At 41.7% G+C, this 18,791-nt stretch overlaps 1 protein-coding gene across 1 annotated transcript in view; it reads right to left on the reverse strand.

Moving 5' to 3' along the window:
- LOC139714573 (D-glucuronyl C5-epimerase B-like) overlaps positions 1 to 16,469 on the reverse strand; it is a 66,242-nt gene extending 49,773 nt beyond the window's left edge. Inside the window, exons 1-2 of the mRNA XM_071626265.1 lie at positions 16,456 to 16,469; positions 3,136 to 4,076 (exon numbers count right to left, since the gene is read on the reverse strand). Of these exons, the coding sequence (XP_071482366.1) occupies positions 3,136 to 4,048 (913 nt within the window). The 5' untranslated portion in view covers positions 4,049 to 4,076; positions 16,456 to 16,469. The remainder of the gene's footprint in view (positions 1 to 3,135; positions 4,077 to 16,455) is intronic.
- Positions 16,470 to 18,791: the final 2,322 nt, after the last annotated feature.

Raw genomic sequence — 18,791 nt, forward strand, 5'->3', positions numbered from 1 at the left:
ACTTACTTCATATGCCACTATTCATCACGAAGTGCCTTGAGTGGCTCATAACTAAAAGGTGTTCTTGAATTGCTTCTTTAAAAAAAAAAAACAAACAAACAAACAAACTGTAAAACCGAAGATAACCTTTCAGGTTTTGTTAAAGCAAATTTCAGGTTTGTATCTGCACTTTGCACAAATTAATGTTACGATCATGACGTGGAGAGTGCATCATGACAACAGAGCATGGCGCTGCATGAGGCCAAACAAGAGACGACCCATATTTGCTGGCGTTTGCCGTACCCGATGTCGGCCGATTTATTTATTTCTGAAGGGATTTCATCAGGATCCATCCTCCCCGTAGCACTGCACTTAAGAGGATCTTACCGCCTCTCTCTCTCTCTCGTATCGGTGGGTCGGAGCGAGCGATTGTCAGGAGCGGGGACGCACTCAAAAACATGTGCCACCTCCGTCAGCGTCCTTGCATTGTAGGGAGTGACACTTGACACGTACAGCCATACATCTCCATAAATAAATACCACGTGCCGACAGAATGCACCCAAAGTGGCGAGTGAGAGGAGTATACCCAGCTATAAAGGAACTCCTCGGAACATTTGGAGTCCATCCAACCTGTCCCATCAAGCTACGGGTTAAATGCAGGCATGCTCTTGGTAGCAAGACACGGGAATCACGGAGGTGATAAAATTTCAGGCTTTATAATGATGATACTTTGAGGCACACTCACAAGTAATTTTCTTTTTTGCCCTACATTATAGTTGGTTTTTTTGTTTGCTTTTTTTTTCAGTTGTCTCCACCCACTGTGCAGGCAGGCAATGAATGAAAACATGTTTTTAAAAAAAATCTGGCAATATCATGCCTCATGTATGCCCATGTTGTTGCTCTGAGCTTCCCTACTGATGACGGGTGACCCCACGACCTGTCGTCTCCGCAGAGGTCAGCTGGTTGTTTAAAAAAGTTGCTTGCTGTTTGGGACAGCCTCCAGAGTGCTCCCTCTTGTCACGCTTGCCATAAATCAGCCAATTACCGCACTTTGCTCGTCGTCATTATCAGCAACGCACAGGTAGTGTTCCACTCTTTCCAGCAGAAGCAGCAGCAGCACTCTCACCAAGCGTTGCAACTTAACTCTGTGGCGGATATCCCTTTAGGGCCACACTCTCACTGGTTATCCCTTTACGACTGCATTTATCTAACTTGCGATCGAGAGAGAATCATGCTTCAAAAGGCATTTCAAATGGCGTTTACTAATGTTGTTTGAAATGCAATTCTTGGGGTGCCATGTTTATCTACTATTTGTAACCGATGGTGTCTGTAGTATAAGCCCTTCTGGAAGATGACTTTGGCAGCTTGGAGAAACAAGTTCCAAAATAAGAAAAAGTTTCATCTGCTTGCAGAAAGGTGATCGATGGTCTCAATCGCATTTCAAGTCACCCTTTGAATGGCATTTCACATTGCCGTTTCTAAACGCATTTGAATACATGGTTGCATTTATCCATCGCCTGAAAATGCCGCTTAGGATCATGATTCTACCTCACAAAATTGTTCGATCAATACCCTTTAAGACAACTTTTCACTGGTTTTCTTAGCTCCATACTAATACCTCATCATAACTAAACACAGCCTTTCAAACCAGACTTACCACAACAACATCCAGACAATCTTTATTCATTTTGCTTGTTGAGACGCCAAAGGTTGCTCGCACTTTGTCAGAGTAAGTTTTGTCAAATTCTAACCCAGGTCGCTTTAGGTAAGGTACTAAATTTCCCTGACATCACCATGACATTACCGCAATAACATTCAAACAACCTCTCTGTTAAGATGCTTTGGTGGTAAGATTTGGCTAGTACACTGACACACAGGCGTAATACTCTAGATAGAATGACACATTGCACAGACCACGTAAATGGATTGTGACCATGTTTTGTAACTGCGCAATTGATGTGCGCAGTAACAAGGCGTTCCTCTCAACTTTTACGACAAGAGATGATAGACACAATAACTCAAGATTGAAAGGGCTTTGCGAACACGTTTTGATAGTGGGAGTTGAAAAGTGTTTCAAACATGAGAAAATGTTAAAGAAGCCCTTGATGGAGCCCCAAATGGCCAGTGAGAAGAAAAACAGGGCTAAGCACCACCCCTGGGAACCATTGAAGATGGGTGTATGTGAAAGGGGGAGGGATAAAGATGTGTCTTGGCAAAGAAAATAACAAGCCCTGAGAAATAGAGCACTGGGAAAAAGTCCTACAGGTGTCACAGAGTATAAATAGACAAACTCATGTCAATAAAGCACATGCATGTATATTGCCACAGACTAATATCCCATTTATACAGGGCATCTAGAGCACTCCAGGAGTGTTCCTGATGCCCTCTAAACTCTGTATGAACAGACAATTGAAGCCCTTGAGCGCTCTGCAGTTATGCCCCTCTTGTGAGCTAGGTTCAGGAGCGCTCCTGAAACACTCCAAACCTTTTATAAACAGTCACCATCATTTCGAATGATCCAAAAGTGGTATGTGGTGTGTGCTGTGCACTTAATTTATATGTGAGAAGTTCCTATGCACCCTACTGTTACTATGTCACTTTATGCCCCTCTCAGCCACTTCATGAGTGGTCTTGTTGGTTGAACGGTGATTCTCTGTATGAACAAACTCAGTCGAAGCACTTCAGGAGCGCTCCTGGGTCCAACTTTGTGTATGAATGGGGTATAAGACAATCTATCTGGTGTTCATACAAAACAAAGTCAAATGGAGAAGTGGTTAGTATAGATTGTATGAATATGGCAGAAAGTATGAATGCTATCATCACAAAGGAGATAAGGCTAGCAGCAGCTCTGAACAAACATCAATGTCATTTGAATCTACCCTACCCTCTCACCTAACAAAATTGTGACAACAGAGTAAGGTCTTATTCTTAGCAGGACTTATGGTAATTCAAAGTAGCCACTTTTACCACAGATGAAGAATATTCAGCTGTTTAATGCAACAAAATAATTATTACAATTGTTGCACATCCTGAACAAATACAAACAAACAAATAAACAAAAAACAAGGGTCATGACAGAGTGACCGAGTCCAGAAAAACATAAAAGTTTTCCTTTCTGAGAAAGACAGGGGTGCTCAGAAATGGTTTTATACTCACCCTCCACACCACAGATGTATTTCACCCGATTCCGGGCCTCCACGTTGTAATGGTTGAACGACATGAAGAGACCGTCCGACTTGTAGGGCTGCTGGAAATAAATCTTGGCGTTGCTGTGCTGCCACTCAAAGTGCTCAGTTCCGTCCGACTGGACAATCTGACCCTGGACTTCAAAGTACTTCCTAATGAAAGAGAAGGGAAGGTACACCTCGCTACCTTCCGAGTGGCCTTTGATGGTGTAGTCACCGTTGATTAAACAGTCCATCTCCTTGTAGACGTGAGCGGCAGGATCCTGGTCATTGCTGATCTGCTCCAAGTGTCGCTGCTGCTGTTGAATTTGCTGCGGTTGATCGTTGCTGAACTGTTCTTGCAGCTGCGGCTCCGGCTGCTGTGGGTAGTTGCCGAAAAGTTCCAATGGGTTCTCCTGCTGCTCCGGCAGATCATCACCAAACTGTTCAAATGGCTGCTGCTCATCTTGTTGTGGATCGTTTACTTGTTGCAGATCATTTGCTATCTGCTCCAACTGTTGATGCTGCTGATGGTTGCTCCCCTGCTCCTCCTGCTGTGGCCGTTGCGCGTCGTTGCTGAACTCTTCCAGGCGCCTCTGCCGCTGTTGCTGCGGTTGATGCTGCGGTTGCAGCGATCCCCCGGAGTCCTGGTGATGCTCCGCGATGCGGCGCCTTGATGAGATGTCTTCGGGCCGCGAGTCAGCGCTGTTTGCGTCAACGGTGCGACCGACCACGCCCACTGCGACCGCGTTGCTCCGAGCGTCCACCAGGAGCTCCGCCTGTGCACGCCCCTCCTGCTGCCCATTGTTGTGGCATCGCAGGAGGAAAGTGAAAGTGATGAAGGAGGACGTCGCCAGAAGAAGCAGGAGGGTGCGGAAGCAGGAGCGGTGAGACATCAGGCGCATCTCATCGGTGGCACATCACAGCATCCACCTGCAAGGGAAAATGAGAGAGAAAGAGAAACTCACAGGTAAAGATTGGAGCCCAGTTTTTGTCAGGCACAGTTAATGTTCTACCCAACTCAGCTGGGTACTACACAAGAAAATGGATCATACAATAAACCAGTTCTGGAATGTATTCAGATTTTATGCATGCTTCGTTTATAAAATTTGCCTAACAATCACACAGCTTGCCTGAGGCTTGCCCTACCTAGCAACAAATATGTGAATTCCTGCCTTGACGTGACTAATGAGAAAGAGCAGGTGAATGAAATGCTTTTGCTACTTGGCTGTTCAAGAAAAGAAACATCCACAAATTGTAACATATTACAGAATCCATCTATTATTGGAAAAAAAAAATGTACATCTCACAACAAAACACAAACAAAAGATTCCTGCATGTTGCGGGGGAATCTTACAAAGTAGAAAGAGCGACAAGTTTCAAGTGGTGCTCAGTTGCCTCGATTAATGATGGCCTAAAAATTATAATAAAACACCTTACCAAACCAACAAAACCGGTCAAAAAAGATGGGTAACAAACACACACGCACACACACAAACACGACAAGCTGGTCAATGTGCTGGTCACATATCTGGGTTATGGTATTGATTCCATGGCCCAGATTGCTGTATTTTAACGAGATGAATTGGTCTGCTGCAGCACCAACTTGCGAATCCATACAAGGAAGGGAAAAAGTATTAGAAATATGTTACTGCGATCAATGGCACTGATCCAGAAGAGCACTTGAGGTACAGCTGCAACCATGCAGCATCTTTTGTATTCCAGTTTTAATGCAGCCCACTACTATTGTTGCCCCTCTGCATTACATCACAGGATTATTGACCCATGAGTATCTCCTACATTCTACGGTCAAAGAGATGGGGGGGGGGGGGGGGTAGGGCGGGAGAAAAAGCTAGAAGAGGAAGAGAAGATACAATAGGAGCACTTTGTAAAACTCTTCTCTCATCTTTCACATGATGAAACAGGTGGGAGAAAAATCTACATTGACATGATTTTCCGTGGTACAATTTACGTGCATGCATTGCCTTAAATACCAATACACTCTCCCGACGTCATTACTTTACAAAATTGTTGATAGATTCTGACTGGCACAAATAAAGTTGAGGACTGTAAACCCCATTGGCAGTGAGATCCGTCTATATTGCTGTTTCAGTGTAGGTTGATGAACTCGCTGGATCCGCTCTCGACAAATTTCAAAAGGCACATCAAGGCTTTAAGACACAGATATTTTCCCAGCTTGATAGGATATCTGTCACATCCAATCACAGTTTCAGCACTAGAAAACATAAACATTTCCTCATGTAATATTATTGCAGACCTCTCAACCTTCCTAACTGAAAAATGAGGATGAACTGGCTCAAAAATAGGAAAGAAAGAGTAGTTTCCATAGGAGTGTGTAGTACAATTATCAAGAAAAATAGGAAAATCCTATTGAAACAAAAGCAGGGAATGGTAAAAATGCAGATTCTTTCCTCCAAATTCAGAATGGTTGGGATGTCTGCCATTGCAACTATTATGGAAAGACTGATGAGAATCAAGAAGAAAACAATTCTCAAAATAATAAAAACACAAGAATTCCTGAAGACCAAGCAAACACAATGAAACTGCACATTCCATGACACCAATGCAGAACACTGTATGCGTGAAGATGTAAGAGAGGAGATGCCATTTTGGAAGCTTTTCCTACAAAGATATTTTTCATTAAAAAAAAGAAATGATGGTGGAAACTCTTGGCTAATGATAGAAATACACATGCATATATATCCACTCTGTTGTTTTTTTTTCTTTGTTTCAACCTATTGCAATGCAAACCTGATTTTGTGGTTTGCAGAAACCCTATTCCATCTTCTCGTCTCACAAAAATTTAAGGATACACTCAAAAGAAACTGCAAAACTTTATTGTTGACGCTTCAATTCCATGAGTACAAACGCAAAAGAAGCATAGTACACAATGCCCCAGTGAATTTCAGATGAGCACAATGTGAATACCTTTATGAGCTCCTTTGTGGAGAAAACATGAGCTCCCTCGTGGAGACGATATGAGCTCCCTCGAGGAGACTTGGTATGCATTTAATATTCTTGTTTATATCTCTTTAAGATCTATAATGTTTGGTTTATGTTTAAGTGCTGTCTGGGGCAAATTATTTGTATAGGGCCCCATTTCTCTCTCTTTCTCTTCTTCCGATCTTTAAAATAACAACAACAACTTTAGGGACAAACATTCCCAAATTTTGATTCTGGAATGTAGTCACAATAAAAACTAATTTCAATGTGCTGTTTTAAAATTCACAACATATCATACTTTCATCACTTTAAAGGAAAATTGGAGGGGGGCAGAAACAAGGAAGGACTTAAACCCTGCAGAATACACAAAGAGGGAATGTCTGTTTGTCTTGCAATCTGTTACGAACTGAGTTACTTTTTAGCAGCTGACTGTTGTTTACCTGAAAATTAGGATGGCAGGCACCAAAAGACTACCGGGGAATTGTCACTGCAAGGGGAGTTTGTGCACATTCTACAGATCCAAGAAAATACAGCGTTTGCTTGAGAAGTGATGCACCTGAAACGGTAACACATTTGCGCTAACATCCACAGACTCCGCGTCATCAAACAGTGGGTATTAATCTCCCCAGGTGCACAAAAGGAATTTGCTTTGCACCTGAGGATAACTGCCCTTCCTGTGTCAACCGCAATCCTCCGCAGACATTTTCCAAAGTGTTTGAATGACTTGCATTTGGTCCAAGTTTTCCTCCAAGCTCATCCACATCGCTCGCACAAAAATAAGAGGAATGCCATGAATTTGCCGATGCCTGCTGCAGACTGTCAGCAAGGTAAAACCATCCTCCAAGAGTGGATGATCACCGATATGATCCATGTATTTTAATACCACATATCATCATTGTTCCAGCTAGTCCAGTCCTAGGAATGGGGGAACTTGCACAAGATGTTCTTGCAGTAAATATCTCACCTTCTTTATCACAAATCCATGGTCCTGGACCCCAGACTAACACTTCAGCCCTTTTGAGGAGGCAGGATGGGTATGGTGGTGTGAGTGTCGTCAACACTAGTAATTTCACCAAGAAGTACTTCTGTCATTCTCATAGTGTAATGATGCCACAAGAGCAATTGTCTCCTTTTCTTGGGGGAGGGGGGGGGGGGGGGGGGCACGGCCAGCTTGACTGAGCAGGAATGCCTGATTCCATAAAGCACAGTAGACATCCTTTCTACTGCTGGGTTCTTGGTCTGGATCTTGGCTGGTATCTAGAGGGATCGCTAGGTAATTTGGACTGCCTAAATATCCCATATGAAACACAATACAGGTCCTTCATGCTTTGCTAATACCGTCTAGCTTGTGAGCCATTGAGAGATCTCACGATCGTCAAATCTCACCAGCAGCAACTACACATGTTCAAATAACAACCGCTCATATTAAAGGGACTGTACAGTACTGGTTTAGGTAAGGGAGTCATGTTTTGAACATTTCTAAGTGAGATAATGAGAAACCTCATATGAAATATGAAAGAGCATGTAATTTAAAGAAGGGTTCCACGTTTATTTGATGAAAATTGGCTTTGAAATGGCTGAGTTATCCAAAAAAGTGATAATAATAAAAGGAGACATGCCACATCTTTATTAGGATCTCTTTGTTTCACCTTGTTTTTGGATATCTCAGCCATTTCAAAACCGATTTTCGTCAAATAAACTTTTGATACCCGTTAGAATTGCATGCTCTTTGACATCTCATAGAGTGGTTTCTGAATATCTAGCAAAACGTTAAAAGCTAAATCCTCACCTCGACCAGAACTGTACACACCCTTTAAAGGACAAGTTCACCTTCATAAACATAAGGATTGAGAGAATGCAACAATATTAGTAGAACACATCAATGAAAGTTTTAGGAAAATTGGGCAATCGATGCAAAAGTTATGAATTTTAAAAATTTTTGTGTTGGAACCGCTGGATGAGGAGACTACTACAGCTTGTGAGTCATATGCGTACAACAGTATAAAGAAAATGTAAAGAAAATTCAACATATTTTCACTTTTTTCGCATAATAATAGAGCACTTGAATTGCCTCTTTCTAAAGGCAGGGGGAATAATATTACCCATAACATTTGTCGGTAACGAGTCGGGGGAATGTGTACTTTTTTCAAAAGATGAAATTTTGTGAAATTCTCTTTATATTTTCCTTATATTGTTGTACGCATGTGACATCTAAGTTATTCACACACTGCAGTAGTCTTCTCATCCAGCGGTTACTGCACAAAAACTTCAAAAATTCATAACTTTTGAACGGATTGTCCGATTTTCCTCAAACTTTCAATGATGTGTTCTACTAATATTGCTACATTCTCTCAATCCTTATGTTTATGAAGGTGAACTTGTCCTTTAAAGACAAGAGGTGGGGGGGGGGGGGGCGCACACCAAGCTTGACTGAGCAGGAACACCTTATTCCATAAAACACCGGAGTCTTCATCCTTTCATGAAGGAATATCACTTACTGCAAAGCTGTTTGGTCCTTTCAGGCCTGAAGATCCCCCCACCATCCCTTTCTTTGATATCAGAATCGTACCATTTCTTCCTCAGAAAATTAAGTATTTTTGTCACGAGCGTGGTGTCCCGCTGGGGGAGCACAATTACCTGAGCATTAGGATCCCAGCGGATTAACAAGCTCTGGCAAACTGGATAGCCTGACCCCCATTCATTGAGAAGATAATGGCCAGAGTTCTGGACGATGGATTATGAGAATTACACAGATACAGATGAGTACGTACCTCAAAACTCTAAACAAAATGCTATCCACGGAGAGAAAAGTATACTAAACCACAAGGGTTTATCCCTTTAAGAGGGATCTCTGACTCTATAGGTACAAGTTTGGCCTGCCTAAATATCCCATTTGCAAAGATACAGGTCCTTCATGCTTTGCTAATACTTTCCTAATTCATGAGCAATTGAGAGATTATGTCATAATCATTACAATGACAAATCTCACCAGCACAAACTACAACAACCCTCCCCCCCCCCCCCAAAAAAAAAAACCAAGAGACCTGGGGGTCACCCGCTCACCTGAGTATCGCAAGTTCACCTTCCTTGCATTCTTGCAGACTCTTACCTGAGAACATTGGAAACTTGGGGTAGGGGTAGCTTTGAGAATGGGGGGCATGGTGTCCATTTACATATATTCAATCACACTGGTAAAAATACCTGCCAAATACACTGTACTTTATAGAATGTTGGATTATGCAGCTTGGGAAAAAAGACTTAAAGCCCTATCACTTTTAATTAGAACTAGAAATAAATATTATTCAATATTCATTAATTTAGGAGGTTTGGACCCCTGGGCCCCCCAAGGAAAGCATGGTGCCCATTCAAACACTTTGAGATCTTATCCCTATGGGAATGCTACTTGACAAGTTTGATGAAAATCCATTGTTGTTTTCAGCAAGAAGATGAAAATTTAGGCCCACATTTGGACACCCCCCCCCCCCCCCCCCCATCCTGCTTCCTTGGGTCCTGGGGGGCACATCTGATTCTCCAATGAACAAACTTGGAAAAACAGTCATCAATATACTGACTCATTGTATTAATTTAGCCGAATCACTTCCAGTTCTAGAGAAAATCTGTAAAGATTCCTTACAGGAGGGGGGGGGGGGAGTGGAACCCCTGAGGCCCCCCAGGTGGGGCATGGTGCCCATTTGATGGAATTGAGATTCTATCCCCCTAGGGATGCTACCTGCCAAGTTTGGTGAAAATTGGTGATAAGGTTTTCAAGAAAAAGATGAAAATTTACAATTTCGGTCCATATCTAGGCCCCCTGGGGCCCCCCAGGTGGGACATGGTGCCCATTTGATGGGAATAAGATTCTTTCCCCCTAGGGATGCTACCTGCCAACTTTGGTGAAAATTCATAATGGCATTTTCAATAAAAAGATGAAAATATACAATTTGGGCCCTATTAGGACCCCTCCCTGGGTCACAAGGGGGGCACCCCTGATTCCGCCATGAACAAACTTGAAACTACAGTCATCAATGTACTTATTCATAGTATTAACTTAGCTCTATCACTTCTGGTTCTAAAGAAGAAGATTTTTAAAGATTCTTTAATTTTGGGGGGTTTGGGCCCCTCTGAGGGCCCCCCCCCCCCCAGGTGGAATACGGTGCCCACTTGAACAAATTGAGATCCTTTCCCACTAGGGATGCTACCTGCTAAGTTTGGTGAAAATCGGTCAAGGGGTTCTCAAGAAGAAGATGAAAATGTAAAAGTTTATGCACGACGGACGATGGACGACAGATGACGCACGACGGACGACGCACGACGCACGACGGACGCCGGACGAAGAGCGATCGCAATAGCTCACTTGAGCCTTCGGCTCAGGTGAGCTAAAAAAAACAGGTCTGTAACAAGCTCTAAGGTCAGTCAATCATATATGCCAATTATATGCGCGACATGTTACATACATGACTAAGATGCGTGTGTATGTACGTGTGTGTGTGTACAATATAAGCCTATTGTATAATACTGTAAAAGTGGACATTTTCTTGTCAGCAATATTTGTGTGTGCGTGTGTGTATGTGTGTGTGGTTAGTCAGGTAAGAATTCTCATTCGGCCTATATTTTCCTAAAAAGCAACATAAAATCAGGATGGAATTTCCCTTTAAGAACATCATTTTAATGAAACAACTAGCACTGTGATACAGCAGATGATAATGTCTTCTACAGTCAGGCTACAGAAAAGAAGGGTTTGGGGGTTTTTTTTCAGTGTGCACTGATCTTGACAATGGACTTGGTATAACCTGACTTAGGTGGGGTCAGGTGGCACACACGGCAGGTTAAGTTAAGACTTGATGAAATGTAAACAGTCATAGTGGGGGGAACATAGATCGAGAGCACAAGGCAATCCGAGCAGTGAGTTTGGCCTGTGGAGAGAAAGTTCAACGACAGTTCGTCACTAAGCCTGGCACTTCAAAACGCCCTCAGGGTAAGAACAGGACCAGTGACCAGTATGAATAACATCTCGCTACAGATTATACTTCACACTTACAGTACATCCAACTTTCTTATATCAATCCCTAGAAAAAATAAAAAAGTGACATTCTGGAATGACGTGCAAAAAACAAAAACAACAAAGGAAGATGGGGAGTCAACCCCCCCCCCCAAAAAAAAAAGAAGGCCTACATAGCTCTAACTATAAGAATGAGATGTCTCATGGATGGCACAATTTTTGGTAATAACTGCATTAACTGTAGGCCTATCATTATATACTTGTACATACATTGTATACCTTGTGACTACATGTCGGCTTTGGAGTTGCAAAACGTAACCTAGATGTCTCAGTAGCGATGTTTTGAGGTCACGGGGGTTGAGCTGCCGTGTTTGTCTTTTGACACCCAAGAGTCAAGGGTAGATGGGATCATGGGGACGAGGACAGAAGTGGGAGTAGACGGGGAGGAGGGATTACTCACAGACGAACACACCAGGTACCTATTTTTCCGCTACCAATTGCAACTGCCATCATGTATCCAAGAACTGAGAAGATTCTATGGCTATGAAGCCCCTCCTTTCCTTTGTGGAATCCTGTAAGCCTACAACTTCACTTTGTTTCTCTCCGAGCATTTCTCTTTCCTGACCAAAGTTCTACACTTAGTTCCATCATTTCTCTCTCAAGTTTCATAACTGCATTACCAATCTGTTGCACACAACACACCGAACATGATAGAGTGAAAGTAGATACGTAGTTATGGCATCTTGTTGCGGCCGGTTCTATCGTTTGTACAGCTTCTCATCACTTTAATGGAGATGGCGTGGTTCAAAGCTTATTTGTAGGGGGCCAGAACCAACGTGCGCACCAACACACTATTTGTAGGGGGTGTGAACCAATGTGCGCACCAACACACTTTGGGGAGCCCTGAACTTTCTTCCTAACATTATACAGTCATATTTGATAGAATCCCTACAAATTAACTTTTTTTTTTTGTACATTGAAATACCACAAATGAACAAACATGCTTTACCGTTAGAATAAACTTACACCAACAAAAACTCTGGGTGATAATTTCTTTTATCATCAAATATCCAAGCAGCTTTAATATGCAGAGACTGTCTGAATGGAAAGACATAAGTGTGGCAAATGTTTCACCCACTGTATATCTAAGGCAACTTTGGTGGGTCTTGTGTAAATTCTACTACAGAAAGTGGCAATCTGGGATGGAATGATTTAACTTTAACAGATCACCTCAAATTCATAAAAAAACAGACTCTTTTCATCTCACATACACCCATTTGCTATATTTCAGTTTGCTTTTCAACGGATTGTAAAGGTAAGAGTAAAACACAATCTCCACAATATTCTTAGTGCAGACATACATGTGTACCAACGCAACCAAGAATAATGTGCAGCATTGTCGATCTGCACATATAAAAGAAGCAAAAGGTGTACGTAAATGTCATGAGCTGAAAGCACCGCCACTGTGCAGCGGGCAAGTAGTAATACCTATGCCAAACTGTAATCATGGAAATGCCTCGTATTACATTACAAAATCTAATTTCGAAATGCGGCGAGACTTTGTGGGCATCACGCCATGCTGTTTGGTAGCCACTGGCCTTTGTCCTCTGATCCTGAACAAACCACAAGTGACATTCCCGCTGATTGCTGGGCAGAATTTTTCTTTTCTTGCTGCTCAATTTCTCAAAACGGTATGAAATCATTTTTCTTCTCTTCTTTTTGGCTGGAGTTTGGGTCGTCCTCCCCAGCAGAGCGGCGGTCATGGAGTTTAAGCAGCTGTGAGGCACACAGATGCATCTCATTAGGATGAGACGTCGTCGTGGTAACCGCCGATCTCTACACTGGGAGGATGGAGACAGCCAGCAGGGAACAAGAGGAGAAGAATTCAGAGGTCAAAACTAGTGCTGGTCCACTGGCCAGTGACCAGTTCACTTTTAACACATGACTTTCCTGTGTAGGCCCTACATATCTTGGGCTACATTTATCAACTTTGCCATGTTTGAAACACTTTTCAATACCCATTATTAAAACACATTTGCAAATGCCTTTCAGATCATGTTTCTTGAGTTGTTGCATTTATCAATTCTATCATGAGTCGACTGGGGGTCTGAATTGCCACTGCACAGCTCCAATGCACAGTTTGACCAGTGGATTGGAGATGTGTAGTTGGTAGTGGTTGAAGTGGGCAGGCCTGAGCTATATGCATTCTAAAACAAACAACTTTGCATTTACTCTGCAGAAATGTGTTTCTGGTTCAAATGCATAATTTGTGGTCACACCTTCTTTTTTGGTGTTTCAAACGTGCATTTCAAAAGTGCATTTCTAACCCCATAAGGCCTAAATCAAAACAACTTTGCACTTATAAACTGCTTAAAACTTCCCGAAAGTAGTTTGGAAACCTGAATTCTGCACCAGAAGTGAGTTGATAGATATGCATCCTCTCTGAACCACACCCCTGGTTCTGTCACACAAAGAATCTACCACAGACTCCCCAAGAAAGGTCTTCGGTTGTTGCTTTTAATATGGGCCTACTTTCTTGCGATCTCACTGCAAATCCTTCAGCAATGAGGAGAGTTGGTCATAAGTTCTTATGGCATACTTAAACAAATTGGAAGGGGCAATAAAAAATAAAAAGACAGCTGTGTGATGGTCTTTTTTTTTCTTTTTGAGAAGTAATATCAAGGAATGGGTTCATCCCTTCTCCCCTCCCCCCTCAAAAAAAAAAATAAATGAATGAAAACATTAAGATGTGCAGGAATGCAACCCTCTGTGCATTGTAAGATACATCATGGAGCTATATCTAACAATTTTCATACTCCGCATACCTCTCCCAATGCAATAAAGAATAATTGGAAACACATAAATAAGGTTTCGTCTTATCTCTTCGTAACAATTTGAGTCGTAAGATCTGCCACATGTTATGTATATCACGTGTCCCCGCACTTCGCATGGATCCAATCACTACCTGTGCATACTTTCAATGTATAACACATGTGCGAGTGAATTTCGCTATCCCTGGGCCACTAACTGACCATATGGTTTGATTCTTTGAAGGACCGGTCAGCAGCAACTAACCTGAATGCTGGCGTTCTTTGACCCTTGGGATTTTGTCTACCGACCTTGGATGGGCATTAATTTCCCTTTCTTGCATTTTCGGAAGCATGCAACATTTGGCAGGAGGAAAGGAGTGATTTAGTTTTTCTGTCTTTGAATGGGACATCTGGGTCCAGTTAAAGATTAGGGGATTAGTGGAATGGGGAATCTACGTCCAGTTAAAGATTAGCAGATTAGGGGAATGGGGAATCTGGGTCCAGTTAAATATTAGTCTGAAAAGAAAGAGTAAAATTTTACAAGCACAACAGTGAAAATTTGACTATAAAGAAGATATGAATTGTAAGATATCACTAATTTTCACACAACAGTTCTCAAACAGTCAATGTGACTATGCAAATGAGTGAGTTGATGTCATTGCCTCACAAATTACCATATAGTTTCTTTGGGTTTTTTTTTTTCCATTTATTTTCCATTTATTTTCCCCATTCCCAATGGAAATATAGGCCCTATTACTACAAATTCTCGTTCAAAGGCAAAATCTAAAAATTCAAATTTCTTTCTTGTGAAAATGCAATTTTATCCAAGTTTCAAATCCTAATTACATCTGACTCATCATTATATTGAAGTTATTTGTTCAGGACAGCAGAATAATTAAATTTTTGTCAGTTTTTTTTTTTTCAAAATCAATGAAAAACGGTGAGGTGATGACATCATCATTTGTATGTACTCACCTCAACTGTTCTAGAACTGTTTTGCAAAAAATAATGCAACTTCACAATTGAATATTTATCTGATTTTGATCAAACATTCAGTGTTTTGCATATACAGTATAATTTTACTTGTCCTTTTCCGAATACTTTAAACTTTAGTACAGTTGAACCTCTCGTATCCGGACAAGTCGGGACCGGGGCTCATCCGGATAAGGGATTTGGCCGGATACGGGAGATTCAATGCTTTATACATGTACATACACACACATGTAGTAATGTGTACACTGCAACCTTTTCATTGTTACATTTGGGGATGTTTGGGGATGTTAAAATGTCTGAAGGTAAACAATTTGGAAGGAAATTTGATGTAATGTATGTTAATCATGTTGGAAGTAATATGTAATTCATGTGTGTTTGTATAGGAGTTCTCAAGGAGTTGGGAATCCTCCTTTCCTCCCGTAATTATTTTAAAAAAATCACGGCGAGATTGCGTCCGTATAATAGAGAGATCCGGATAAAGGGAGGCCGGATAAGAGAGGTTCAACTGTAGTAGCTTCTCCACTGTCCACTGTATACACAATGATTCAACCAGCTGAAGATACACAGTCAGCCTACTGGCAAAATGTGACTAGCATTATCCATTGAGAACCAGACTCACAATTTCTGCATTTGGATTCTCTATCTTTATTAAGCATGTTTCTCAACATTAATTGCTAATGTTTCACCAATTACCATTGAAAAAAATTTGATTTCACTTTAACATTTTTTTTTAAAGTCCATATTTAATTGCTTGCATTGGCTGCAGAATTTGCAGAAGCCCCTCTTCTGCTAAACTGTGCAATACTGATTCTCATAATTGCCAACACATTTTAAAAGATAAAACAATTCCTATTTCTCACTCAAACTGGTAGGATTTTTGATCATTTCCTTCTAACTTTGTGCAGACATTTGTATGCTTAAAGCACATATTGGGCTCAGAAGAACACCACAGCATTGTACACACTGTAAAAAGTTGCTGAGCACGGGAAGGGTTATTCAAGTGAACCAATTAGATAGGTAGCAAAAGTCCTTATCGCCGCTGGGGTGACAAGACCTTGCATTTCAAATTTTGGTGAAAATAATTTTTTCTGATCAATGGCCAGATAATCAGTTCAGTGACGTCCTGTCTAAAGCCTAGGTGCCTTAATAGCCCAAAATGAAGCCACCACAGCATGTCAAATGAAAGGCTATCCCATTTGATTTAGTGCTTTGGCTTCCATGTCTTGTCGCTCTACTGAACATTTGACAATTTGTAGATACGAGGTCTTGTCGCCCCAGCAACATCATATGGACCACACACACACACACACACACACACACACACACACAATAAAAATAAGAATAAAGACAAAATGCCTTAGCATCCTGCACAATTTGAACAAGTCAACTTCTTGATAAAATTTTAAGCTTCTGCACATAATTTTCTCCCTGAATCAAATATGCAAGATCTAAATTTCCCTGCAGCTTGTGAATGTGTTTTTGTTTTTCTTTGATGTTTTCATTTTGAATTCCTCCTTTGAATACTGTTTATTGTACATGATCCTACCTGCTTGAGTGTTGGGACGTTCTATGCACTGGGGTTACGATCACCATGGTTACGAGTTGACGCAGTTCTCGAAAGCGGTCACATCCAAGGAGATGGGCATTTATAAGCTCTAGCTCTCCACACCTCTTGCAAAGGAAGCTATTTCATGTAAAATGCAGACCAGAATGACATTTATGCTGCTGATAATCCTGGCTGATGCAAACGGCAAACGAGGATCCAGAGAAGATGTTTTATCGGGCTTAACAGCTCCTCATCTAGCATACAATGATAATCGAACAAAGCCACACATTAAGTTGCTGCAGCCATGAAATATCCATTTCCACTCCTTGCTCTTGAAGCAGCTACAATCAATCCAGGTTCTGCATGATCGATGATGAAATGTCCCCTTTCCAAAGTCTGTCTTTCCAATGACATCACACTGAAGTTGGAATTTCTTCGACGAGACGTGATCATGACAATGAAAGACATATTCATTCAAATCCAGTGCTGATAACACACATCACGGCAGAAGTTATAGAGGCTGTACGACTTCTCCGGGAATGAACAGCGATGAAAAAGTTCGGCCTGGATGCACGAGAGAAGAGGAGTGAGGAAAAATACAGAGGAGGGCAGGACCAGGGGGAGAGCGAAATGAGAACACCTTTCTCTGTTTGCTCTGGACTCCTTCCGACCCGACTTGCTTGCTCCTTGCTTGCACATCCCAAACTAATCTCGCCCCTCGTGAGCAGCAGCAGGCATCCCATGTCCGCAGAAGCAATCTACAACAAACTGCGGGGAGTGATTTGAGTGTAGGAGGGGGAGGACGAAGCTAGACTCCCAGTACAGCCCTCTTGTTGACACAGCAAGCAAAAAGAAGGAGATGGGGAGATATTACCACACTGAGGAGGAGTATAGACTTTCTCGCACAGTCACTTTGATGCATTATCTGTTTCTAAGGGAAAAAAATGCCTTTGACATAATGACAGTCACAGCAAGTCTTTGTAGAATAGTATGTATACATTATTCAAAAGCAGGTTTATGCAGCAGTCAAACTAGCAACATTTACACATCTTTAAAATGGAGACCAAATGAAACGGAAAGAATTCTTCCAGACAAGATTTTCCCCCCTCGCCCCACCACCTGTGAATGGATGGAAGCGAAGTAGGTAGAAGAGGGTCACACACGCTTGATCTGCGTTGCATACTCCAGTGCACAAAAATGAACAGGCTTTAATAATCTGTTCTTTCCTTATTTTTTTTTCCCCTGTGGCATGCCAACCATAATCATTTTCTAGCAGGTAGGTGCTTTTCCTTTTTCCTTCAGACTGACCATTTGGGCTTTTGGCTGCATTTCTCATCTTTTCCATGTTTGAAACATGTTTCATGTACCCATTATGTTTGCAAAGGCTTTTCGGACCACATTTCTCTTGCATTTATTACTCTTTCATGAGTCGAGAGGGATGCCTTGTTACAGCATAGCTAGACAACGCAGTTTGAGCCGAGGAGCGGAGATGCGTAGTTGGCAGTGGTTGGCATGGGCAGGTGGGAACCTATAAATGCATAAATTTCCAAACATCTTTGCATTTATCATCTCCACAGAAACAGGTTTTTGGCTTAAACACATTTGTGATCACACTTTTTACGGCATTTCAGAATGGAATTTCTAACCCCATGAAAAAAACAGATATGTTTATCAACTGCCCAAATCTCCCTGAAAGTTCTTTGAAAACTATAATTCTACGTAACAAGTGAGTTGATGAATGCACCCAAGTGTGAGCATACCCAAATTGATGAGGATGAAAGCTGCATACTGCTGGACCTTTGTGCAGTCTTTTGCATCGAGAGATAATTATTTAGCTTTCTATTACACCTGCATGTGTAGATATTTTTAAAAAAAAAAACCTTCGGCAAAGAAAACAAAAACAAAAACAAAATAGTAAAATAACATACCAATGGGGGAATACTTAAATGGACACTAATGAATCAAAATCAACAAAAAGATTGAGATTTTGAGAAAAAGAGACAGTTATGGTGGTTTGAAGGCCGATGAGTCAACTCATAGGAAAGGGGGAGGGGATGGACCCATAAAAACAATCAGGGTCATGTATCTGGTGTCACTGAGATGCAGCCTTTCCCATGTTAGAAACACGCCCCCTGTTCAGATGCAAGCCAGTCTATACCAAAACTCGATAAAGAAATGACTTGTATAGAATCAGCGTATACAGCCGACAGACTGTTCAGACGCTACTAATCTCGACCGTTCTGCAAAACGTCCCATTGCGCATGCTGTTATGGTCATGAGTGACAGCTATGGGGTCACTTTTCGTGCATGCTCCCATTAACCCCCTCCCAGTTATA

The sequence above is a fragment of the Diadema antillarum genome, unplaced genomic scaffold (genome assembly GCF_040938485.1).
Source record: "Diadema antillarum isolate AM-2024a unplaced genomic scaffold, OU_Dant_1.0 seq00002321_RagTag, whole genome shotgun sequence".
In the NCBI taxonomy this organism is placed as follows: domain Eukaryota; kingdom Metazoa; phylum Echinodermata; class Echinoidea; order Diadematoida; family Diadematidae; genus Diadema; species Diadema antillarum.